Source organism: Prionailurus bengalensis, chromosome D2, assembly GCF_016509475.1.
Source record: "Prionailurus bengalensis isolate Pbe53 chromosome D2, Fcat_Pben_1.1_paternal_pri, whole genome shotgun sequence".
Classification (NCBI taxonomy): domain Eukaryota; kingdom Metazoa; phylum Chordata; class Mammalia; order Carnivora; family Felidae; genus Prionailurus; species Prionailurus bengalensis.
In genome coordinates this window covers 58,150,964-58,177,531 of record NC_057351.1, presented here as the reverse complement: position 1 = coordinate 58,177,531, position 26,568 = coordinate 58,150,964, and the positions used below count along the sequence as shown (strand labels likewise).

Here is a 26,568-nt window from a genome sequence, read left to right as displayed (position 1 = left end):
ATGAGTTAAAACCTATCATGTTGGTCCCATTCTTCTGGCCTGTAATTGCTTTGGCCATGGGCTTGCAACACAATTCTGGCCAAAGAGAACTGGGGAACAGCTTGTGGGGACTAGTTTGTGGGGGCTCTGGGGAAGTTTTTTTCCCTCAGTGATAAATGTGATACATAGATCCAGAATATATAAAGAACTCTTTACAACTCAACAACAACAACAGCAACAAAACATACAGAACTCAATTAAAAGATAGACGAAGGATTTAAAGAATTTTTTATTTCCTAAAAAGGTATACAAATGGCCAAAAAGCATATGAAAAGATGCTCAACATTATTAATCATTAGGGAAATGCAAATCAAAACCACAGTAAAATACCACTTCACACCTACTCTGATATCTATAACTGAAAAGATGAACAGTAACAATTATTGGTGAGGATGAGTATTAGAACCCTCGCACATTGCTGGCAGGAATGTTTAAGGATGCAGCCACTTTGGAAGACATTTTGTCATTTCCTCAAAATATCAAACATAGGGCTACCATATGTTAGCGGTTCGACTCTTAATATATACCTAAGAAAATTGAAGACCTATGTCCGCCCCAAATAAACACAATATAGGAAATCTATCCAATGGTATATTATTTGGCCATACAAAGGAATGAAGTATTGATAGGTGTATAACATGGATGAACCTTGAAAACATAATGCTAAATGAAAAAAGCCAGACACAAAATGCTATATATTGTATGACTGCATTTATATAGGAAATATCCAGACTAGGCATAAATAGAGACAGAAAGCAACTTTGAGGTTTCCAGGGGATAAGGGGAGTAGGACAGAGTGGGGTGACTGTTTAATGGTACAAAGTTTCCACTTGGGGTGATGGAAAGTCCTGGAACTGAAGAGTGGTGATAGTTGCACAACATTGTAAATGTATTTAATGCTACTGTATCTTACACTTTAAATTGGTTGAAATGGTCAACTTCACATTCTATGTATTTTCCTATAATAATAACAATAAAAAAGGAGTGAATTACTGACTCACGCTACAGCATGTATAAATTTTGAAAACATTTTGCAAGTTAAATAGGTCAGGTGCTAAAGGCTACATATTGTATAATTCCATGTCTATAAAATGTTCTGAATAGGCAACTTCATAGAAAGTTGATTAGTAGTTGCCAGGGGAGAGGGGAGAGGGGAGGGAGGGGAAGGGAATGGATTGTTACTGCTTCATATGTCCTGGATCTCTTGGAGTGATGAAGCTATTCTGGAACTAGACAGTAGTGATGGGCACACAATTTTGTGAGTCTTCTAAAAACCACTGAAGTGTATACTTTAAACAGGTGTGTTTTATGGTATGTAGACTATATGTTAATAAAGCTAATTTTTTTAAGTGACACATAGGGGCATCTGATCTCTTTATCTGCCTCTGGACACTGACTGGAGGGTGTGATACCTGGAGCTGCTGCAGCCATCCTGTAATCACATGCTAGCTTGATAATTGGTTCAACAAGCTGAGGCAATCAGAAAAAAGATGAAAATAATCAGCCATCTGCTGAGGTTGCTGAGTCTCTAAAGTAATAAATCCTGGAGCTGCACTACCTCTGGTCTTCCTGTTCTGTAAGATAATAAATTCCTTATTTTTTAAGCTAACAGGTGCAACTCACAGGTGAGTCTCCCACTGATAGAAATCTATTCTCTATAGTCAGCCTCCGCCTAGAGTAAGACTGGGAAAAAGGACAGAAATGACAGTCCTAATTGAAGTTCTGTGTACAGAACTGGTACAGTTACGCCAGGCATGTCCTTCTTTCCCCCACTTGCAAATCATCACAAATCCACTGACAACTGTATTTGCCACTGTTGCAGGCTGAGTCTGGAGTTCTTTCTTGTCCAGCGAGAGAGCAGACGAAGAACTGAATACGAGAGGGGTTAGTTGGGGGGGGGGGGAGGGGAGGAGGGAGGAGACAAGAATCCCGAACAGGGGTTTCATCTCTGTGTTAATTGAGCTCACAAGATATTACCCACATGGTGAACGTGAAGAAAACAAGATCTTACACACGTGAAAGTGGAGAGAACAATCAGACAGTAATCGTTAACTTGTGTGTGTAAGAAGCAAAGGGTCAGGGGGCAGGCGGCAAGTGGTTTGTGATCAAAGTACAATAGTATATTGGTGTTCAGTGGAAAGTAACTTCCTGCAGGTGTTATAACAAGTTACTCATGCTTCCATTACAATATCTCACTAGCTAACCTGGGGTGCTTTTACCACGTGGTAGCAGCTTTCTGTCCTAAGCTTTTTCTCTAACCCATTTATATAAGTAGAACCTATTTCCCCACATGCCACCACTACTCCTAAGCAAGCTAAAACAGATGTACTCTCCAAAGAAATGGAATGCTTAAAAACAAAAATGAAAAAGAAGTGGGGGGGCGGCGCCTGGGTGGCTCAGTTGGTTAAGCATTGGCGTTCGGCTCAGGGCATGATCTCTGGTGCATGACTTCGAGTCCCAAGTCGGGCTCTGTGCCGACAGCTCAGAGCCTGGAGTCTTCTTTGGATTCTGTGTTGCCCTCTCTCTCTGCCTCTCCCCAACTTGCGTGCTGGTGCGCACATGCTCTCTCTCTCTCTAAAACTGAATAAACATTAAAAAACAAAACAAAAAAAAAACGGAATGCTTTTCCTGAGGAGGGGTAGCAAGATAGTATGTATCTTGGTGCCCCAGAGTAAAACAGTCTTCATTCGGTACAGCACAGGCTACTGCTCTTGGGAGAAGCCAGTAGGTCCACACAGTTGTCCAGTTGACTCAGACTCAGAGGCAGTCTTGCCCTCAAGAAGGGGCAGCTGGGGAAGCTGACTTACATAACGGCAGAGGGACCTACTCCAGCCACATACATTCATTAACTTAGTCCCTCACTTATAATTGCAACAAAGAATGCTAATAACCATAAGAAAGTTGAGAAAAGCCAATACTAGCAAAGAAGATAGCCAAGATAATTAAACAGAACAACTGATTCTGGGATAAAATAAATTATTAAGTAAAGAGAAAATGATTTTAAATTATTTTGAAATTAATGTACTAAGAGAGATTTGAGAATACAGTGCATCCATTAATAGGTTGATGTTTAAAAAAAATAAAAGCTAGGGGTGCCTGGGTGGCTCAGTTGGTTGGGCATCTGACTTTGGCTCAGGTCATGAGCTCACAGCTCATGAGTTCAAGCCCCGCGTCGGGCTCTGTGCTGATAGCTCAGAGCCTGGAGCCTGCTTTAGATTCTGTGTCTCTGTCTCTCTCTGCCCCTCCCCTGCTCTCCCTCTCTCAAAAATAAATAAACATTAAAAAAAAAAGTATATTCAGAAATTTTTTTTTAAATTTTTTTTTTCAACATTTTTATTTCTTTTTGGGACAGAGAGAGACAGAGCATGAACGGGGGAGGGGCAGAGAGAGAGGGAGACACAGAATCGGAAACAGGCTCCAGGCTCCGAGCCGTCAGCCCAGAGCCTGACGCGGGGCTCGAACTCACGGACTGCAAGATCGTGACCTGGCTGAAGTCGGACGCTTAACCGACTGCGCCACCCAGGCGCCCCTATATTCAGAAATTAAGAATAATTCTTAGAAACCAAACCTATGATTGTGAAAATAAAGGTTCGTTACGATGACTGGAAGAAAAAATTGGGGAATATCTTAGAACTTAGGTGAAGGAAGAAAAAGAAATTTAAAAAGAGAGAGAGAAGTTGAGAAGGAAAATCATTGCAGTGTTCAAAATCCACCTAAAAATAGTTCTGAAAAGATGGAATTTCAAAATTGGAGGAAAGGAAATGAAAGAAGTAATGTATGAAAATTTCTCCGAGATAAGACACGAGTCTTTAGATTGAAAGTGTAGAACCCACTGAATGAAAAAAGACCCATGTAAACAGACTCTCGTGAAATTTCAGGACATAAAGAGTAAAGAGGATAAAAGCTTCTAGAGAGGATAACAAGAAATGAGAAGAATTCTATCTCAGTAGCACAGGATGTTGGGGAAAATATAGCAACACCTTCAGAGTTTTGTTTTTTTTTTTAATTGTTTTGAAGCTAGCATTCCATCTCCAGAAGAACAATGTCAGAAAGCAAGGAGAGTTGCTCTCTGAAAATTTCATTTGAGGATGTTCTCCATATCCAAGAAATTTCTAATTTCTAATTTCTAATTCTCTCATTTTACACAAAAGGGGCATCAAGATGTAGAATCTAAAATTGATGGCGGATTATTTTTAGAAATGAAGGTAACCAACAGAAAAACTGAAAACAGTCATACAAAATGAGAAGACTGAGAGAAAGGGAAGAAGAAGAAAAAGGAAGCTGAAGGTACGGCCAGTCAACCAAATTCCTTGTCTTTCACAGAGGACAGAAATGGGTCTTTTTTGAAGGTGATAAATCAAGAAATACAGGTATAAACACATAATTTGTGATATGGAGATAACCATCGAAATAATTTTAAATGAAGGCCTCTACAGAATGATACTGGAGGGTAGAGGGGTGAGAAAGAGACTTCGGCTTTTCATTTTTTTTTAAGAGAGTGGCAGGAAACATACCAAATGTTAATAGGAGTATAATAGGAATTAATAGGAGTGATAACAATTATAGATAGATTTAATTTTCTTCCTATTTCTCAAACCTTCTACAATAACCATGCATTGTTTTTATAATCAGAAGTACACGCACACTTTTACTAAATAAGATCAGGGAAATATTATCATTGTTTATAATGATTACCATGTCCTTAAGTGGTCTTTGTCCCTGATCTCTGATTTATTGGAGGAGCTTCAAGCACACACGGAGTTTACTAAACTTTAAAGAGACACAATCTCACTAGTATTAAAAACAAAGAAAGAAAGAAAAGGAGAGTAGTCTGGCCATATTTAATATCTCTCCATCTTTGCAAGGTCCTCCTTTTCCCAGAGCTTTACGAATGACAAGCACTCTGGTTTAATCTTCTATTCGTTATACATGTCTATTTCTACCACTTCCCTGGAAGATAAGTGTCTAGCTTCAGTGTCAGTATTTTCAGGGAATATAACTCCCAGCAGTATATTCTATTTTCAGAAAGTTAGTATTATCAGAAAGTCCTTTAATATATTTAGCCAAAGTGGGCTTCCCTGGAATAACCTCCACCCACTTAGTCTTGATCCTGCTCTCTGAAACTTTTCAGAACAAGCCTGGCAATCTTCTATGCTATATTATGCAATCACTTAAAGATGATTTCCATGTTTCACTGGGTCAACACCAAGTTTATTTTTGCTGTTGCTGCACATCTTGCTTTGACCTCAGAATTTCCACAAACTCCAGAACCAAATTCCTCTTTTGTTTCCCTGGGTCTGAATATGAGCTCATTCACTCATTGATTTTGTAGTTCAGTTCATTCAATTACCTACTGTGCATCAGGTCCTTTCAGTAAGAATGCACATTTAAGCAAACAAATAAATGTGTAGAATCTCCCACCCTGGTCAAGCAATCTGACTTATTTCAGACAAGTGCAGACAGTTCAGGAAAGTCAGAGAGAAATAGCCCAAAAGCAGGTGGAAGAGGAAATGGAGAAATAAAATCAAGTTGAAGAATAAGCCAAGAAGAAGGTTCTCATAGAAGAAGTAACGTTTTACTGTGTGAGGAATTATATTTCGGACTGTTCAGAGAAGAGACCAGTTATTTTGAAATTTTCAAGAGCAATCTAATTTGTGTTTGTCACTCTCAGGGTAGAGGACAAAAAAGGAAAGTATAAATTGTGAATGGAACTCCTGAGACTATGAGCAAGAGTAAGTGAATTATTACCTACAGAAAAAAAAAAAAGGTAATACATTGATTTTCTTTTCCTCTATAGGGATTTATATTTATAAAAGTTAGCAAAATGTGATATACCCGTATACCTGTATAATGGAATATTATTCAGTCATATAAAGGGATGATGCACTCATACATGCTACAATACGGGTGAACCATGAAAACCTTGTGCTAACTGAAAGAAGCCATCATAGAAGACCACATATTATTTTAAGATTCCATTTATATGAAATGTCTAAAATAGGGAAAATATAGAGACAGCAAATGGTTAGTGGTTGCTTGGGCTAAGGAGGATGGGGAGATGGGGGTTTCTTTCTGTTCTAAAATTGATTGTGGTGATGGTTACACATATAAATATGCTTAAAAAATAGCATTTAAGTGGGTAAATTGTATGGTTGTGAATTACATTTCAATAAAGCTGTTTTTAAACATTAATTAACAAATATAACTAGGATAGAGTACTGATTTACTCATTACCCAGCCTTATCTTGGAAAAAGATAGAAAAAGACAGTTGACTGATTTTCTTTTTTTTAATTTTTTAAACGTTTATTTATTTTTGAGACAGAGAGAGACAGAGCATGAACGGGGGAGGGTCAGAGAGAGAGGGAGACACAGAATCTAAAACAGGCTCCAGGCTCTGAGCTATGAGCACAGAGCCCGATGCGGGGCTCGAACTCACGGACTGTGAGATCGGGACCTGAGCCGAAGTCGGCCACTTAACCGACTGAGCCACCCAGGCGCCCCTTGACTGATTTTCTAACAAAAAGCTCTGACTTATTTTCAAGGTTATTAAAGTGTATTATTCAATGTTCAGAATCTAACACATTCTTGACTTGATCCCTACTTCTAGACTGCATTTAATATTAACATTCAACAAATTCATACTGAGTGCTAAGCTGTGTTTGGCACTTGGGTCAGCAAAGAGGACAGCAACCCTGCCCCCACTCTTGGGGACTGTTCATTCCTATCCAGAGTCCAACAAAACTTACCACCAGCCCCTGACTTGGAGAGTCAATAAAAATTCCATTTCGGTTGACCAAGTTCCTTTCTTCCTTTTAGATTCCAGGTAATCTGATGTCATTGGTATGTGTGCTCATAGAACATTAAATCTAATTGGCATTTTAAAAACCTTGTTTAAGGATCAGGACAGGTAGGGAAAAACAAACAAACAAACAAACAATAACAAACTAGTGAAAAAAGCAGATGGTGGATTTTATGAGGTGGCTTTTTTTCTTCTTTTTTTAAAATTGTTTAAAAAATTTTAAAATTTACATCCAGTTAGTTAGTATATAGTGCAATAATGATTTCAGGAGTAGAATCCAGTGATTCATCACCTATGTACAACACCCAGTGCTCATCCCAGCAAGTGTCCTCCTTAATGCCTCTTGCCCATTTAGCCCATCCCCTTACCCATAGCCCCTCCAGCAATCCTCAGTTTGTTCTCTGCATTTAAGAGTCTCTTATGTTTTGTCCCCCTCCCTGTTTTTGTATTATTTTTGCTTTCCTTCTCCTATGTTCATCTGTTTTGTATCTTAAATTCCACATATGAGTGAAGTCATATGATCTTTGTCTTTCTCTGACTAATTTCACTTAGCATAATACCCTGTGAGTTGACTTTGCAACCTTAGTTGAATGTCTCGGTTCCCACAAGACCCTTTCTGCATTAATCAGTGTCATTGGCTAAGGGGCTTCTCCCCTAGTTCTTGCTGGATTCTCTTCCGCAGCTCCTGTTCCTTCCATATTTCCCTACTCGGGTATATGCCTGTGAGCACTCACCCTAACTCACTCTACTGTCAGTGACTGTCCAGACTCATGGAAGACTTTGGGAAAATGGAAGCCTTATTTCAGACCCAAGTTATGGGAGATGAGTGATGGTTGGATTGCCTGAACTGTGCAGAGGACACGTTTTATTTCCACCTCATTGTAGGTGCCAACTGAATTGTAGTCTCCTGATTTATTAGAACAGCTTCAAGACAGGTCATCCAGTATTTGTTTCTCAAATATTAAAAATAACTATTAGACTGATCGATTACTCATCATTGGTGTTTAAAAATTTTTTTTTTTCAACGTTTTTATTTATTTTTGGGACAGAGAGAGACAGAGCATGAACGGGGGAGGGGCAGAGAGAGAGGGAGACACAGAATCGGAAACAGGCTCCAGGCTCTGAGCCATCAGCCCAGAGCCCGACGCGGGGCTCGAACTCACGGGCCGCGAGATCGTGACCTGGCTGAAGTCGGACGCTTAACCGACTGCGCCACCCAGGCGCCCCTCATCATTGGTGTTTAAAGAGTCTGATATCAATAAGATTTAAGAGTCACTATCATTGTGTAAAAATTAAAGTCACCTTAACTAAGAAATATGGCAAGGGGCGAGTGAGCACCTGTCTCAAGAAAGCTGGCTAAAAATAGGGAAGAAGACACTTTAACCACCAACAAAATGTCTCTATTGTGCACCAAGTAATTAGTTCGAAATAGTGGAGTTCCCATACCTGCTTAGCAAGATAGAGTTTGGTGATAGATGATCTGTTGATCTTGGTTCTGTATACATGAAGAAGCTGCCAAGGGGCCAGGAGCCAAAGGAAACCCAAGGGAATCCACACCAGAACAGTTTGCTCAAAACAAAGTGGCAGGTCTGCTTCTGGGCTATCCAGGAATGAAGAATTCTGGAGGACCAAAAACGGAAGGATTGTTGAATATACTCATGTTTTGAAGACAGAAAACCAGTGCGAGACCACCCTCCCCTCCGACCCGTTTCTAAACAATTTTAACTCAGTTCTACATCCATATCTGGCCTGACCCATTAACTAGCTGCATTTTCCTATTTATTTCCATTGATATAGCTTCAACATTTAATGACAGTGACTTTTCTGGCCAACCCAACCTTAAAAAGCCTTTCTTTCTAGGTGAATTTCTCCACTAGCTCTTCTCAGGAAACTTCACTACTGCATTTGCCAGGTTGCGGGAAGAAGAGGAATGGACAGTTCCTCAATTCAAACAGTTCCCTGGGATATAGAAACTTGTTCTTCTTCTACTTTTTAGCACTGATTAAGCTCCCTGACAGATGTTCCAACATGCAGCCAGCAGGATGCTTTAGTCACACTATGACATTTAGCCTCCTTTGAGCCAGAGGGGCTTATAGTGATTGGAACCTGAGGGGATTGTTGGCACAGGAGCTGCAAAGGCACTATCGGATGGGAGGCTCGTTCCCAGCAGGTCTGTAGTCTTTACTTTCTGTAATAGGTAGAAGTGTCTTGGGAAGTGGGGGTGGGAACACCAGTTCTTATTTCTCAGTCTTGTAAGGGGTAATTTTTCTCTCCTTATAAATATTTTCAAATTGTTTTTGTATAGTTGTTTGCACAGACTCTTTAAAGAAAACATTGAGGTGCCCTGACCAAGAGCTCTGTCAGATATTCTCAGAATTCTCCAAAGATGCCCTGCTGAGGGGCACCTGGGTGGTTCAGTTGGTTGAGTACCCGACTTGGGCTCAGGTCATGATCTCACAGTTCATGAGTTCAAACCCGGCATCAGGCTCACCACTGTCAGCGTGTAGCCTGCTTTGGATCCTCTGTCTCCTTCTCTCTCTGCCCACCCCCCTCTCACGCTCTCTCTCTCTGTCTCTCAAAAAGAAATAAATATTAAAAAAAAAAAAGATGGCCTGCTGAGATCCTGGGGCCTATTAAGCCCCACCTGCCTGTGGTATGGAGGTCCTAGCCTGAGGCCCTTGTGGCCCAGGTTCTTTCTAAGATGGGAATGCTAACTTTGCTATCTCATTCTTACTCTTCTTATCTCTCCACCAAGAGATTCTAACTTTAGAATTCAGAAGAATAACCTAAGATATTTAAACTATTTTAACAAGCCCTCCATGTGATTCTGGTGCTGTGCTAGGCATTTGAAGACCACACTTTCACAGAATCATTAAATCCTAGGTTCCTTCTCATTTTCTATTCCACTAAGCCATTTAGTAACTGTTGCTCACCCTGTCTGCCTTGAAATTCTCTGCTCTAATGGTTCCAAAATGGTCTTGGTGCTCGTGACACCCAAATCTGCATCCCTGGCCTCAACTTCCACTCCACACCCCTAACTGCCAGGTCCTCTAGAACATATAGCTATCACTTCAACCTCAGCATGCCTCGACAAAACTCAACCAGGGTCTTCTCTTCTTCCTCTCACCCCACAAACCCCACAACAACTTTCCCTCCTAATATTGTTGAGATTGGAAGTCTTTTCCCTATTTATCTTTAGAGAAGATGATTTTGCAGCTAGCTAGTTTGAGAAAAGAGTCTAGGAGGGGCACCTGGGTAGCTCAGCCGGTTAAGCGTCTGACTTCGGCTGAGGCCATGATCTCATGGTTTGTGAGTTCGAGCCCCACATCAGGCTTTGTGCTGACAGCTTGGAGCCTGGAGCCTGCTTCAGATTCTGTGTTTCCCTCTCTCTCTTTGCCCCTCCCCTGCTCATGTTCTGTCTCTCTCTCTGCCAAAAATAAAATAAAGATTAAGAAAATTTTCAAAATAAAAAAAAGAGTCTAGGATATAATAAACATATGTTAGAGAATATGTTACCTCTCCCACATAGAATGTCCTCTGGAGATATTATGACTTATCTTCTCTTAAACAAACAAACAAACAAACAAACCCTAGAAGAAACAAAACCAAATCCTGAGGTTTAGACCACCTGCACATCTAACTTTTCTGGTTCTTATTGGTAGCCACTTGAGGTTCATCTACTATTTGTTCTGAGTCTGAGAAGAGTCAACAGTGAAGAGAAGTAGTATTTCTCACCCAAAATGTAGAGTTGCAGAACTTCTCCAGCATGATTCCTGGAGCACTTCTGGAATGAAGGCTCTTTTGTGACTCTGTTGTTTCTTATTAAGTCTTCCTCAGAGAAGGTGGACTCAAGTTGCAGTTCAGGATGTTATCTCCTATTCTGACATTCCAGATAAAATCATGTTTCCTGACCTTTCATCCTAACAGCTTAGTCATTAACTTGCTCAGATGTTTATTTGCATTATCTCAGTAGCTAGACATGTGACTGAGGGGCCCCAGGGGCAGGTAGACTCACCATCCCCCAAAGAACCAGAAGCCTCTGTAGGTATGGTCTTATGTAAAAGGAATCACTGGAAAATGTCAGCAGAGGCATGCCTGGGTGGCTCAGTTGGTTGAGTGTCCAACTTCAGCTCAGGTCATGATCTCCCTGCTTGTGAATTTGAGCCCGTGTCTGGCTCTGTGCTGATAGCCCAGAGCCTGGAGCCTGCTGCAGATACTGTCTCCATCTCTCTCTGCCCCTCCCCTGCTCACACTCTCTCTCTCTCAAGTATAAATAAAAAATAAACATTAAAAATTTTGAAAAAAAAGAAAAACAAGAAAAATGTCAGCAGAGCTGGCAGACAACCCAGGAGAGAAGGAGCCTTTCCTTCTCTTGAAGACATATGACCTAAAAAGAGAAGTGCCCATGGAGGGGCAACTATCTTTAAACATGCAGTTTTACTTCTGTTTTAAGGCCTTAGAATTTATAGGAATGAGAAATGTCCTACTCTTCTGGATTTTAAATTAAAAGTTTAAAAATAGTATAAACTTTATTTGAAAAACTCAGGTTATAAAATAGTATATCCAGTGTGAACCTATACGTAAATATACGTTATGCAACAAAATGTTAACCTTAGCTGTTAGAGTTGTGGGTGATTTTCCTTTTTGCTTGTCTGTATTTTCTGATTTTTTTCCCATAATTATCAGGTATTATGCAATAATATTTTAAAGCAATCTTTTTGTACTGTGGTAAAAAACATGACAGAAATTTTACCATCCAACCATTTCTAAGCGTATACAGTTCAGGAGTGTCAAGTATATTCACATTGTTGTGCAACCACTCTCCAGAACTTTTCCCAACTGAAATTGGGAAATTTTGCCCAACTGAAACTCTATACCCAGTAGACAACAACTCCCCATTAGCCCCTCCCCTAGAAAAGCAAATGCTCTTTTAAAATCAGGGTACCCGATGGAAACCAATTTGACAATACATTTCATATATTAAAAAAAAAAAGAATAATAATACAGTAAAATCAGGGTACTCGAAATTAACAGCAGCCATACACGCTTGCCAACATATTAAAGTACAGATGCCATTATTTGGGGGATCATGTGAAACTATTTTGGTCACTAACACAAAAAAACACTTCTTTGTTCTGTGAGTATATACAGACCATCTACAGAGAGTAATTAACAAAAGAGTATTTATACTTTAATGTATACATACATATACATATATATTATTTTTTTTAACATTTATTTATTCTTTGAGAGAGAGAGACAGAGTGTGAGAGGGTGTGGGCAGAGAGAGAGGGAGATACAGAATCCAAAGCTGAGCTGTCAGCACAGAGCCCGACTAGAGACTCGAACCCATGACCTGGGCCGAAGTTGGATGCTTAACTGACTGAGCCATCCAGGTGCTCCCATACCTATATATTTAATGTAGACTTTAATGCCTGGCCTAAGGTTAACTATCCATTTGGTTACCTTAAACTCACAAATGATAATAACACTTACCACTAGTACCAGTGGGTATGTTGTGAATTATTAGCATCTGAAAGATGTGTAACTTTTATTAGGACAGTCATTCAGTTCTGTGAATGACTTAGGCCTTGGGGTGTTCAAATACATTTGGACAGAAATTTTCTATGTTTACCATAAACATTTTCTAGTTCCTCAATATACACATACTAAACTATTCTTATGTAATTAGATGGTATTGGCATACTTGCCACATAAATGTATAAATGCATAAATAAAACCTGGATAAAAACATGGTGCCAAGTGTTTCTAATGGATTTGTTTTGGGGGGTTTTTTTAGACTTAAAAAAATGTTTTTTCTTATTTATTTATTTATTTATTTATTTATGTGAGTAATCTCTATACTCAGCGTGGGGCTTGAACTCACAACTCCAAGATCAAGAGTCACATGCTCTACCAACTGAGTCAGCTAGCCACTCCTTATTCCTTATGGATTTGTGATTGTCCTCAGATTTGTTGTCTGTTTCCGCTGTTAAATATCAGAATGATTACATGACATGTGTCCATTATTCTCAGTCGACATCCAACTGAAAATATTGTGTCAAAAAAAGAATGAAATCCTCATGACTGAATCCATTCCTTTGGGAGCTACTTTGACCAAAGAGGTGAAATGAGAAATTCTGATGAGAGAAACAAATAACACGAACCTGGCTCACCTAAAGTGGTGATGCTAAGGACACACTGGCAGACACTAGACAACTTGTCACACATGCTCCACGGCCAAACTCTAAGGGCTTTTCAGAAAAGTCATCGATGCCTGCAGCTGTGTTCCCTGATGACTTAGCCTGCTCAACACTAGACTTCCCATACTGGCCTGTTTGATGCCCTCCAACTAATTAGTTTAATCAGGAATAAACTCTCACTCTCCCTAAACTGTGTGTTTGCCTCTTTTCCTGTCTCTCTTTTTATAAATCCTGGCTTTTGCCTTTGTTGACAATAGTGTAATGACAATCTCTCTCAAGTACGAAAAAACTAGCATACAGACATCCAATTAAATGTCTGAGTTAGTCTTTGACAATGATGTCAATCCTCTTCTTTCTAGCAGATGGATATTGACTGAACATGTCTAGCAAGTAGTTATGAAAGCAAATCGGCTATGCTTGGAAATGTTCATTGAGACTGAAGAGAGGGCCTAATGAGAGGTATGGTGTGAGTGGAATTATTTTCTACTTATAAAATGTAAACTCCCTGTGGTGTCTACTGCAAATAAGAGGAACAAAAAGTGACTGATAAAAATTGTAATCATGTTTTAAAACAAGCAGAATTTGTACTCATTTGTGCTTAAAACATTTTGAGTAGCCAAAAAAAGGGAGGGTGGAGGATCTAAATATTCACCAAAACAAATGCTTAGGTTTTAGGATATTTACTGACATGGATAGGGTAAACATATGATGTATTATCAAATGAAAGAAGAAGTGGGTGGGTCTGGCATGTAAAGAGTTTGGCAGTTACCATTCCATCCTAACAAGTAAAATGTTGGGCAGACTGAAAAATCAACAATTCTTCTTAGATCAGTAAAAGAAGTAAGGTCACAGAGCAAACTGCTGTCCCCCAAATTGAAGAGACAGACAGGCAGACAGGCAAATGCAGAGAATCACAATTTACTGAGATGGGGAATGGTGAACTGTAATTTACCAACTGATAGAGTCTTAGTGTCTGAGTCACAGAGTCACTGAGTTTTTCTTTTCTTTCTTTCCTTTTTTTTTTGTTTTTTGGTTTGTTTTTTAATTTAAATCCAAGTTAGTTAACATAGAGTGTAATAACAATTTTAGGAATAGAATTTAGTGATTCATCACTTACATATGACACCCAGTGCTCATCCCAACAAGTGCCCTCCTTAATACCCATCACCCATTTAGCTCATCCCCCCACCCAAAACCATACCAGCAACCCTTGGTTTGTTCTCTGTATCTAAGTCTCTTATGGTTTGTCTTCCTCTCTGTTTTTATCTTATTTTGAGAACTTTTCTTTTTTAAGTAAGTAAACAATTTATTAAGGGCTTTGCCTACAAAAGCACAACATAGACAAAGTCTTTCTGAAATGTCATTACTATAGACATCACCCAGTTGATAACTTAGAGTAGAAAATGCAGGAAAGTGACCCAGGGCTGACTTCCCACATCTGCACTTGGGCAAGTGCATGGGGGGAAGACTGTTCTAGGAGTCACATTGTGAAACTGTTGTGAAACTGTTATTCTGCCATTGTCTCTGCAAAGTCTGTTAGCCACTGAATGACAGGATGGTTTGGGCATTAGCCGTTCCTGTAAATAGAACGTTGTCTCTCAATCATTCATGTCCATACCGCCAAGGTAGCACATTAGCAACTCCAGCTCATTTTTATCGAATATTTTAATCAAATCAATAGAAAGCAATTCTGTGAATCCCTCCAGGAAGTTGTTCATTTACTTGTGGACCCTGTTCACAAATCTGCACTGGATGACTCAGTTTCTGCCTGAAATCCAACTGAAGTCTCCATCATGTCTGAGAGGTTCAAAAAAAAAAAAAAATCCAGGGGGACTCTGTGATAGGGGAGCTCCCCCCTATAAACATTTTTATGAGTTTTACCTTCAGGAGCTTGAGAAGGTTCTCACAGTGAATATTGGAGAAAAATCTCATCCTGCTTCTGGCAGGCAGAGAAGAAAAGTAGCCATTTGAAATATACCAGAGCATTCTGTTTTTAACAAGATCTGCTCTCAGAAGAACTGTTTAACCAGAACTTAACCCATTGGGGTTTTCTCAGAGCCTAACCAACCTGCAGAGAGAGAAATGCCCAAATCAGCCTACTCTAGCCTTCTTGTTCCACCTAAGAGAGGAGGCTGAGAGGTACTTGCAAAGTTCACAGTCTGGAGGCACCAGATCACTAAAAGACTGAGACCTAGTCATAGGACCAGAGAACACTTCCTCTCCTCCAACATGTCACCATGATATCACTAAAGGCCAATTTCAGCAGTTCCTTTTACCCAGTACATCAAGTCCAGCTACCAAGAAAAAATTGCAAGGCATACTCAAAGGCAAAAAACAGTTTGGAGAGATAAAGCAAACATCAGAACCAGACTCAGATATGGCAGGGAGGTGGGAATGATCAGACTAGGAACTTAAAACCACTATGATTAATATGCTAAAGGCTCTAATGGATGAACTAGACAACATACAAGAACAGATGGGCAATGTAAGCAAAGAGAAATTCTAAGAAAGTATCAAAATGCTGGAGATAAAAAAACATTGTTATGGAAAGGAAGATAGCCTTTAATGGGCTTACTAGTAGACTGGACACAGCACAGGAAAGAATGTCTGAGCTTGAGGAGATCTCTGTAGAGAATGCTACAACTGGAAAGCAATGAGAAATTAATCTGAAAAACAACAAGAGTATCTAAGAACTGTGGGACAACCACAAAAGGTGTAGTTCAAACAAGAACAGAAGTATGTAACCCAAGGGTGATCTTTCCTGGCATGCCAGAGGGGTCTGCAATCATTCCAGCACCTTGAATATTTGTATCAATGACTTACAAGCATTGACATAACTCATGCTTAATGGATATCTTTTATATGTCAACCTCATGTAGGTTTCTTAAATAATGAATACATTTCTATGTTAAACACTAACAGTTTTGTCTCTTTTAGTCCTTATAATAATATTAAAAACATTCTTTTAATGTTTATTTTATTTTTTGAGAGAGAGAGAGAGAGAGAGCGCAAGAGCGTGAGCGGGGGAGGGGCAGAGAAAGAGGGAGACAGAATCCAAACAGGCTCCAGGCTATCAGACAGAGCCTGACACAGGGCTTGAACTCACAAACCGTGAGATCATGACCTGAGCCAAAGTCGGACACTCAACCAACTGAGCCACCCAGGTGCCCCTGTCCTTATAATAATCTTATGAAGTAGGTATTTTTTTTTTTTTACAATTTCACCAACTGAGGTTCAGAAGGGTTAAGAAAATAATTCTACATCCCATAATTTATGAAGAACAATGTTTCATATCTGTATAGTAAGAATGTCAGATGTCCTTCTACCCTTTTATGAGGTAGTGAACACTAGAGAAAAGATACATGCTCTGGGGAAAAGGTCTGACTAGAAGATTTCCAAGATTTTATGATTTAATGTATATGCAATTTACATAAAAAACAAAAATACTGTGATGATTCCCTTTACCTGAGGATGCACTGTAGAATTTCTTTAAATCAAGCTGTCCTAGGGGCGCCTGGGTGGCTCAGTCGGTTGAGCATCCGACTTCAGCGCAGGTCACGATCTCATGGTCCGTGAGTTCGAGCCCCGTGTCAGGCTCTGGGCTGATGGCTCAGAGCCTGGAGCCTGCTTCCGATTCTGTGTCTCCCTCTCTCTCTGACCCTCCCCCGTTCATGCTCTGTCTCTGTCTCAAAAATAAATAAACGTTAAAAAAAAAATTAAAAAAATAAAATAAAATAAATCAAGCTGTCCTAGTGCCCTGAAGATGTGATCTGAATATGTCAAATACGTGCAAGTTTGCAGGATGTTCCTATTCTATCAGAAGAGGTGTTCTGCAAACTCTCTCCTTTAGTGTTATCACTGATATTTAAAGACTGTACTGAAGGGGCACCTGGGTGGCTCAGTCAGTTGAGTGTCTGACTCTTGATTTCAGCTCAGGTCATGATCTCACCGGGCTCTGTGCTGAAGGTATGAAGCCTGCTTAGGATTCTCTCTCTCCCTCTCTCAATGCCCTTCCTTCTATCTCCCTCTCATGCTCCTCCCTCTCTCTTTCCTTCTCTCTCAAAATAAATAAATAAACATTAAAAAAAACACAAAGACTGTACTAAAAAAGACATCTTGCAAGATGTGAAGGAGTCAGGAAACCTGGATTCTGGCCTTGCCGCTGCTGGTCTTATGTAAAATGATCTCTCCCAAATCTCTTCCTAACGGTCTCCAAAAATCTCAATGTATGTATACTAAATTCATTGCATAGAGATAATTCGGTTGGAGAGAATGTTTGATCAGAATGACTTGGCAAAGAATATGCTGTATCATTTCTACTTAGTAAGCAAATGTTGACTAATAAACGTCTGCATTAAGTAACTGAAAACTCTACAAAAGTTCAATGTTCAAGATAACCAAAGAGTTGTATACTTTTAGTTAATGATTACAGATAAACTTAAGAAAAGTTTTCTTTCTGGTGTAATATCTTAATATAGATTTTGAGATTTAAGTGGTAAAATAAAAAAGACTGTTTTTCCCTTCATATTTTAAAATTTCGCCTATTAGTTCATGCTCCTATAGCAAAAACTAAAAACTACAATTATAAAGTAATAAGATAATTACTACCCAATTCTCCCACCAAAGATAATGTGTACACTTTTGTATTGCTAAAACCAAAAATATTTTTAGAATAACCAGAGACCAAACAGGATGTACAGATGAGTAAATTAACACTGATTTAAAAATATTTTTCATTTATTGTAAACCTACACTCCTTTTAATTAAAACCTGAAATGTAGTGAAACTCTTCTGAAAGAATTAACAAATTGCAAAAAAATAATTTAAATAATTAATGAACTCTTTGAATTAGACTTAAAGCTTCCCCCAGAAAGAGTCAACTACTAAAAAGTTTCATATAGTTTTAAAAAAAGTATATACTTTAAAAAATAGTAAAAGTTATTGGTGGTACAGAATAATGTTCCTAGTAAACCCAAAGGATAATCTTTAACTTTTGACAAACTAGAGGGAAAAGGATGAATTGTATAATGTTTTTTGGACATCAGCATACTAATATAGAAAAGAAGTAATTAATTTAGGTCTTTATATCATCCCATAAAGTATATTCTTTTTTTTTTTTCAACGTTTATTTATTTATTTTTGGGACAGAGAGAGACAGAGCATGAACGGGGGAGGAGCAGAGAGAGAGGGCGACAAAGAATCGGAACCAAGCTCCAGGCTCTGAGCCATCAGCCCAGAGCCCAACGCGGGGCTCGAACTCACGGACCGCGAGATCATGACCTGGCTGAAGTCGGACGCTCAACCGACTGCGCCACCCAGGCGCCCCCCCATAAAGTATATTCTTGATAGGTCATAAAACAACAGAACAAAATGGGCTAGAAGCAAAATGTATATAGTGGAGAGAAAAATACTCTTCTGAGCCTCGAAAACAAACAAACAAACAAAAAGAAAGTGATCAGAACACAGAGAAATGCGCACATTTTTCTTTAAGAGAATTTTATAAAACAAATATTAGTATGAAAGCAACCAAACGGGAAGTACATCTGACAAAAAAAGAACATGGGAGCAATATAATTAGTAATTATCACATAGAAAAGCACATAGTTTTACCAGCAATTAAATACAAGTAAATTATTAAAATTTCTGGAAGTATACACAAGAAATTGTTAATAGCATCCAACTCTTGATATTGGCTCAGGTCATCATCTCACTGTTCCTGAGATTGAGCCCTGCATCCGGCTCTGCACTGAGTGTGGATCCTGCTTGGGATTCTCTCTCTCCCTCTCTCCTTACCATTCCCTGCTTGAGTGCACTCTCTCTCTCTCAAAATAAGTAAATAAACTTTAAATACATACATACATACATACATACATACATACATACATACAAACATACATACATACATTCTATGAGGGATCAGAGCAATGCAATCCAAAGATATAATTTTTGTGCTTTTATCCAAGGATGAAACTTAGCATCTATACAGGAATAGATGGAATGTGTATTCCTTAGGTTTCTTAAACACAACTCTTGGTGGCAGGGTACAGAAATCCATTCAAACTAGTGTAGCTAGTTTGTTGAAAGATGCAAACTAAACACAAAACAAGAAACAATATTTTGCTTCTACCTATTGTCTTCAGCCATGCTATATATAGCCATCCCTGCCCTTGACCACATGTCAGGTAGATCCTATAGCTTTTTGGTTTCTTTCAGGTACTAAAAGTTCAGGCTAATCTAATTTAAATCTCACATGTATTTTTTAAAAAAACAGCTTTATTGAGTTATAAATTTTTATATAATTCACCCACTTAAAGTGTACAGTTCAATTATTTTTGGCATATTCACAGTTGTGCAACCATTACTACAATAAATTTTGGAACATTACTATCACCCACAAAACAATCTCACTTTCATTTTAAAGCCCCTCCCATTTTCTTAGCTCAGAGACCTCAGCCACTGCTAGAAAGAAGTGTCATTCCTTTTATCTTTTTTCCTTGTTATTCAATTCCCTGTTATCTAATTTCCAGGATGTGAGGGGCAGGGATGGGAGCACTGAAGAAAAGATGCAAAGGTAATTTCACTGAGCTGGTAAAATGCCTGGCACTGAGGAGTTTCCCAGGCTATGGGACCTTTCAAGGGAAAATTGGAAAAATTCCAAGCAAACTGGGATAATGGGCCACCCTATGAGTTACTGCTATTTGTAGTTCACTCTTGCTTGATCAATGGCTAACTATTACACTTTGTTACAGTTGCCTTCCAGGTGGTCCAACTCTTAGCTCTCCCTTGAGGCACACTGGAGACCTCCAAACTGAAATTCCTAACACAAGTTGTGGACTCTGAATGACCTCTTCCCCTCTCAAATCCTGTCTTTCAGTATAGTACACTCTTGTACTTCTCGTGGTATTGTTTGTTCACTGGATTAAGTTGGGAACAACCAGATAGCTCCATTATAATGTTAACTTCCTACTTTTATCACTGGCAAATAATCTATAGAGTGATATTTTGGCAATATGTGGATATCCAGCCCCTACTCAACCTTTTACCTAATGGTTTCAGTATTGGTGGTCTTTAACTGATTTATGTCATTAAGGGTTGCAAAAACAGTTATTCTCTAATTCTAGAAGATCAATGATGGTGCTAATGAACATTTGGATACAACTTTTTGTGTGAACGTGTTATCAATTCTCTTGGGTATATACAGAGGAAATGCTGTGACATATGGCAACTCTATGTTTAACATTTCAAGAACCCCCAGACCATTTTACCAAGCAGCTTCACCATTTTACATTTCCACCAGCAGTAGATGAAACTTCTACGTGCTCCACATACTTGCAAATGCTTGGTTTGGTCAGTCTTATCGGTTATAGTCATTCTAGTGGGTGTAAAGTGGTATCTTATTGGGGTTTTGATTTGCATTTCCCTAATGACTAATAATGCTGAACATCTTGTCATGTTTTTGTTGGTCAACTACATACCTTCTTTGGTGAAATCTATATACAAATCCTTTGCCCATTTTAAAATTGGATTGTCTTATCAACTGATGAGTGGATAGAGAAGATGTGGTACACACACACACACACACACACACACACACACACACACTGGAATATTACTCAGCCATCAAAAAGAACGAAATCCTGACATTTGCAATGACATGGATGGAGTTAGAGTGTATTATGCTAAGCAAAATAAGTCAGAGAAAGACACATACCATATGATTTCATTCATATGTGGAATTTAGGAAACAACAGATGAACATATAAAAGGGGGGAAAAAAGAGAGAGAAGGAAGCAAACCATGAGACTCTTTTTAAGTTTATGTATTTTGAGGGGGGGGGGAGGGGCAGAGAGAGAGGGAAAGAGAATCCCAAGCAGGCTCTGTGCTGTCAGTGTGTAGCCTGATGGTGGCTAGATTCCATGAACTGTGAGATCATGACCTGAGCCAAAACCAAGAGTTGGATGCCTAACCGACTAAGCCACCCAGGCACCCCAAGAGATTTTAATGATAGAGAACAAACTGAGGGTTTATAGAGGGAGGTGGGTGGGGGGTGGGCTAAATGGATGATGGGTATTGAGGGCACATGTTATGATGAGTACTGGGTGTTATACGTAAGTGATAAAGCACCAAATTCTACTCCTGAAATCAATATTACACTATATGTTAACTACAATTTAAATAAAAATTTAGAATAGGATTGTCTTTTTTTAATATTTATTATTTTTTTAAATATGAAATTATCAAATTGGTTTCCATATAATACCCAGTGCTCATCCCAACAGGTGCCCTCCTCAATACCCATCACCCACCCTTCCCTTCCTCCCACCCTCCATCAACCCTCAGTTTATTCTCAGTTTTTAAGAGTCTCTTATGGTTTGGCTCTCTCCCTTTCTAACTTTTTTTTTTCCTTTCCCTCCCCCATGGTCTTCTGTTAAGTTTCTCAGGATCTACATAAGAGTGAAAACATATGGTATCTGTCTTTCCCTGTATGACTTATTTCACTTAGCATAACACTCTCTAGTTCCATCCACGTTGCTACAAAAGGCCATATTTCATTCTTTCTCATTGCCAAGTAGTATTCCATCGTGTATGTAAACCACAATTTCATTTTTTTTTATCCATTCATCAGTTGATGGACATTTAGGCTCTTTCCATAATTTGGCTATTATTGAAAGTGCTGCTATAAACATTGGGGTACAAGTGCCCCTATGCATCAGCACTCCTGTATCCCTTGGGTAAATTCCTAGCAGTGGTGTTGTTAGGTCATAGGATAATCTGTTTTTAATTTTTTTTAATGTTTATTTTTGAGAGAGAGAGAGAGCGAGCGAGCTGGAGAAGGTCATAGAGAGAGAGAGGGAGACACAGAATCTGAAGCGGGTTCCACGCTCTGAGCTATCAGCACAGAGCCCAATGTGGGGCTTGAACTCACGAACAGTGAGATCAGACCTGAGCTGAAGTTGAATACTTAACCAACTGAGCCACCCAGGCACCCCTATTTTTAATTTTTTGAGGAAACTCCACCATTTTCCAGAGTGGCTGCACCACTTTGCATTCCCACCAACAGTGCAAGAGGGTTCCCATTTCTCCACATCCTCGCCAGCATCTATAATCTCTGGATTTGCTCATTTTAGCCACTCTGACTGGTGTGAGATGGTATCTGAATGTTGTTTTGATTTATATTTCCCTGATGAGGAGTGACGTTGAGCATCTTTTCATGTGCCTGTTGACCATCTGGATGTCTTCTTTAGAGAAGTGTCTATTCATGTTTTCTGCTCATTTCTTCACTGAATTATTTTTTTCGGGTGTGGAGTTTGGTGAGCTCTTTATAGATTTTGGATACTAGCCCTTTGTCCGATATGTCATTTGGAAATATCTTTTCCCATTCTGTCGGTTGCCTTTTAGTTTTGTTGATTGTTTCCTTTGCAGTGCAGAAGCTTTTTATCTTCATGAGGTCCCAATAGTTCTTTGTTGGTTTTAATTCCCTTGCCTTTGGAGATGTGTCAAGTAAGAAATTGCTGTGGCTGAGGTCAGAGAGGTTTTTTCCTGCTTTCTCCTCTAGGGTTTTGATGGTTTCCTGTCTCATATTCAGGTCCTTCATCCATTTTGAGTTTATTTTTGTGGATGGATAAGAAAGTGGTCTAGTTTCATTCTTCTGCATGTTGCTGTCCAGTTCTCCCAGCACCATTTGTTAAAGAGACTGTCTTTTTTCCATCGGATATTCTTTCCTTCTTTGTCAAAGATTAGGTTGGCCATACTTTTGTGGGTCCAATTCTGGAGTCTCTATTCTATTCCATTGGTCTATGTGTCTGTTTTTGTGCCAATACCATGGTGTCTTGATGATTACAGCTTTGTAGTAGAAGCTAAAGTCTGGGATTGTGATGCCTCCCACTTTGGTCTTCTTCTTCAATACTACTTTGGTTATTCAGGATCTTTTGTGGTTCCATACAAATTTTAGGATTGTTTGTTCTAGCTTCGAGAAGAATGCTGGTGCAATTTTGATTGGGATTGCATTGAATGTGTAGATAGCTTTGGGTAGTATTGACATTTTAACAATATTTATTCTTCCAATCCATGAACATGGAATGTTTTTTCATTTCTTTTTACCTTCTTCAGTTTCCTTCATAAGCTTTCTATAGTTTTCAGCATACAGATCTTTTACATCTTTGGTTAGGTTTATTACTAGGTATTTTATGATTCTTGGTGCAATTGTGAATGGGATCAGTTTCTTTGTCTTTCTGTTGCTTCATTATTAGTGTATAAGAATGCAACTGATTTCTGTACATTAATTTTGTATCCTGCAACTTTGCTGAATTCATGTATCAGTTCTAGCAGACTTTTGGTGGAGTCTATCAGGTTTTCCACGTATAATATCATGTCATCTGCAAAAAGTGAAAGCTTGATTTCATGTTTGCCAATTTTGATGCCCCTGATTTCCTTTTGTTGTCTGATTACTGATGCTACAACTTCCAACACTATGTTAAACAACAGCAGTGAGAGTGGACATCCCTGTCGTGTTCCTGATCTCAGGGGGAAAGCTCTCAGTTTTTCCCCATTGAGGATGATATTAGCTGTGGGCTTTTCATAAATGGCTTTTGTAATGTTTAAGTATGTTCCTTCTATCCCGACTTTCTCAAGAGTTTTTATTAAGAAAGGATGCTGAATTTTGTCAAATGCTTTTTCTGCATTGATTGACCGGATCATATGGTTCTTTTAAATGTTTATTTATTTTTGAGAGAGAGAGAGAGAGAGAGAGAGAGAGATAGACAGACAGATAGACAGACACAAAACGTGAGCAGGGGAGGGGCAGAGAGAAAGGGAGACACAGAATCTGAAGCAGGGTCCAGGCTCTGAGCTGTCAGCACAGAGCTCAACATGGGGCTCAAACTCAGGAGCTGTGAGATCATGACCTGAGCTGAAGTCGGCCACCCAACTGACTGAGCCACCCAGATTGTCTTTTTATTGTGAAGTATTCTTTCATAGTCTGGATTTTAGCCCTCTATCACGTATAATTTGCAAACATTTTCTCCCATTCTGTGGGTTGTTTTTTCACTTTCTTGATGTTATTCTTTGACACTTAAGTTTCCAATTTTGATTAAGTCCAAATTACCCATTTTTTTTCTTATGTAATTTGTGCTTTTGATGTCATATCTAAAGCTTTGCCTTTAGATAACCTGAGGTCACAGATTTATTCCTGTTTCTTTCTCAGAGTTTTAGGTCTTAGCTCTTTTATTTAGGTCTATGATCCATTTGAGTTAATTTTGGTATATGATGTAAAGTAAGGTCTTTCCTTCTTTTCTAACTTACTTCCTTTTTGGATATGGATATCCAGTTGTCCTAGCACTGTTTATTATAAAGACCATTCTTTCCCCAGTGAATGTCAATTCATCCTTGTCAAGAATCAGCGGACAACATGAGTTTACTTCTGGACTCTCAATTCTATTGCACTGAGTTTTGTATTCAACTTTATGCCTGTACCACATTATCTTAATTACTGTAGCTTTGTAGTAAGTTTTAAAATATAAGTCCTTGGGGCGCCTGGGTGGTTCAGTCAGTTGGGCATCCAACTTTGGCTCAGGTCATGATATCGCAGTTCATGAGTTCGAGTCCCATGTTGGGCTCTGTGCTGCCAGCTCAGAGCCTGGACCCTGCTTCAGATTCTGTGTCTCCCTCTCTCTCTGCCCCTCTCCCATTCACACACTCTCTCTCTCTCTCGAAAATAAATAAAACATTAAAATAAATAAATAAATAAATAAATAAATAAATAAATAAATAAATAAAATGTAAGTCTTCCAACATTGTTCTTCTTGTACAAGATTGACTATTCTGGGTCTCTTGTATTTCCAAATAAATTTTAGGATCAGCTTGTCAATTTCTGCAAAAAACACAGTTGGGATTCTGAAAGGGATTGCATTGAATTTGGAGACCAATTGGAGAGTATTGCTATCTTAACATTGTCTTCCAATATATAAATGTGGGATTTCTTTTATTTATGCTAGGTCTGTTTAAATTTCTTTCAACAATGCTTTGTAGTTTTTAATGTGAAGTCTAGCACTTCTTTGGTTAAATTTATTCCTAAGCATTTTCTTTTTTGATGCTATTATAGATGAAATTGTTTTACTTATTTATTTATTTAGGGCCAGAGACAGCACAAGTGGGGGAGGGGCAGAGAAAGAGGGAGAGAGAGAATCCCAAGCAGGCTCCACACTGTTAGCATGGAGCCCAGTGCGGGGTTCAAACTGACAAACCAGGAGATCATGACCTGAACTGAAACCAAGAGTCAGACACTTAACCAACTGAGCCACCCAGGCACTCTGAAATTGTTTTCTTAACTGCATTTTAAGACTGTTAATTAATAATGTATACTGTAGTATTGCTATGGTAGTGTATAGCAATACAATTGATTTTGTATATTGATATTGTACCCTATGACCTTGCTAAACTCATTTAACTTTTTCTGTTTGTATTCCTTAGAATTTTCTACATACAAGATCATGTTGCCTAAAAATAGAAAGTATTTTACCTCTTCTTGTCCAATCTGGATGCTTTTTATTTCTTTTTCTTGCCTAAAGCCCTCACTAGAACCTTTAGTATAGTGTTGAGTAGGAATGGTGAAAGTGGACATCTTGTCTTATTTCTGATTTTAAGTATTAAGTATGATGTTAGCTGTGTGTTTATTTTGTGTGTAGATACTCTATCAGATTAAGGAAGTTCCCTCTATCCCAAGTTTGTTGAGTGTTTTTATTATGAGAGGATATGGGATTTTGTCAAATATTTTTTTCTGTGTTGAAAAGATTGTGTGATTTTTGTAGTTTATTCTATTAATATGGTGTTTGACTTCTGGATGTTAAACCAGCATTGCATTCCTGGTATAAATCCTACTTGGTCATAGTGTGTAACTGCTTTTATGTTGCTAGATTCAGTTTACAGGACAAAGTGAAGAGTGGATTTGCAGGGGCAAACAAAAGATATCCAACACAGTTACCAAAGACAGTAATATAGTCAGGACCGCCAATCCAGTGCTCTTTTTCCACTAGCAAACTAATCCATGAGCATATAATTTGATGAGTACAGTGAGAAATATATAAAATATAAAGACGCGGTCTCTTAGCCTCAAAATACTTATAGAATTGTTCAGAAGAAACTTATACCTACAGGAATAATCAGTAAATATTTAAAAACAGGACTAAAGTGGTGAAAAATAAAATCAAGGTAAGAATTACCTTATGCTTCTTTTATATTCACATAGTGGAAGGCTACAGTATTAGCTTTAAAACTCAATGCCTGGCTTCCTGGGAGGGCTTTTAAACTATCAAAGACTGACACTAGAAAGCTAGGCTATAAGAAAAGAACGAACACTTAACAGGTACTCACTACGTATTTGGTGCTTTAATATATTACTTAACCAGGATCCATGGTCATTATTCTTGACTTACAAACGAGGTTATTAAAGTTCAAGAAATTAACTTTCTCATGCTTAAACTTGGAACTAGGATATCCCAGGTATGTCTGGTTTGCCTAGGAGTATTGCT

General features: G+C 38.7%; 1 protein-coding gene across 2 annotated transcripts in view; it reads right to left on the bottom strand.

Moving 5' to 3' along the window:
* ABCC2 (ATP binding cassette subfamily C member 2) overlaps positions 1-10,741 on the bottom strand; it is a 65,197-nt gene extending 54,456 nt beyond the window's left edge. The window contains exons 1-2 of one of the 2 annotated variants that reach the window (XM_043597234.1): positions 10,575-10,741; positions 8,286-8,459 (exon numbers count right to left, since the gene is read on the bottom strand). In XM_043597234.1, the coding sequence (XP_043453169.1) occupies positions 8,286-8,459; positions 10,575-10,607 (207 nt within the window). In that variant the 5' untranslated portion in view covers positions 10,608-10,741. The remainder of the gene's footprint in view (positions 1-8,285; positions 8,460-10,574) is intronic. The other variant, XM_043597233.1, reaches the window with a different exon arrangement.
* Between the last annotated feature and the right edge of the window lie 15,827 nt (positions 10,742-26,568).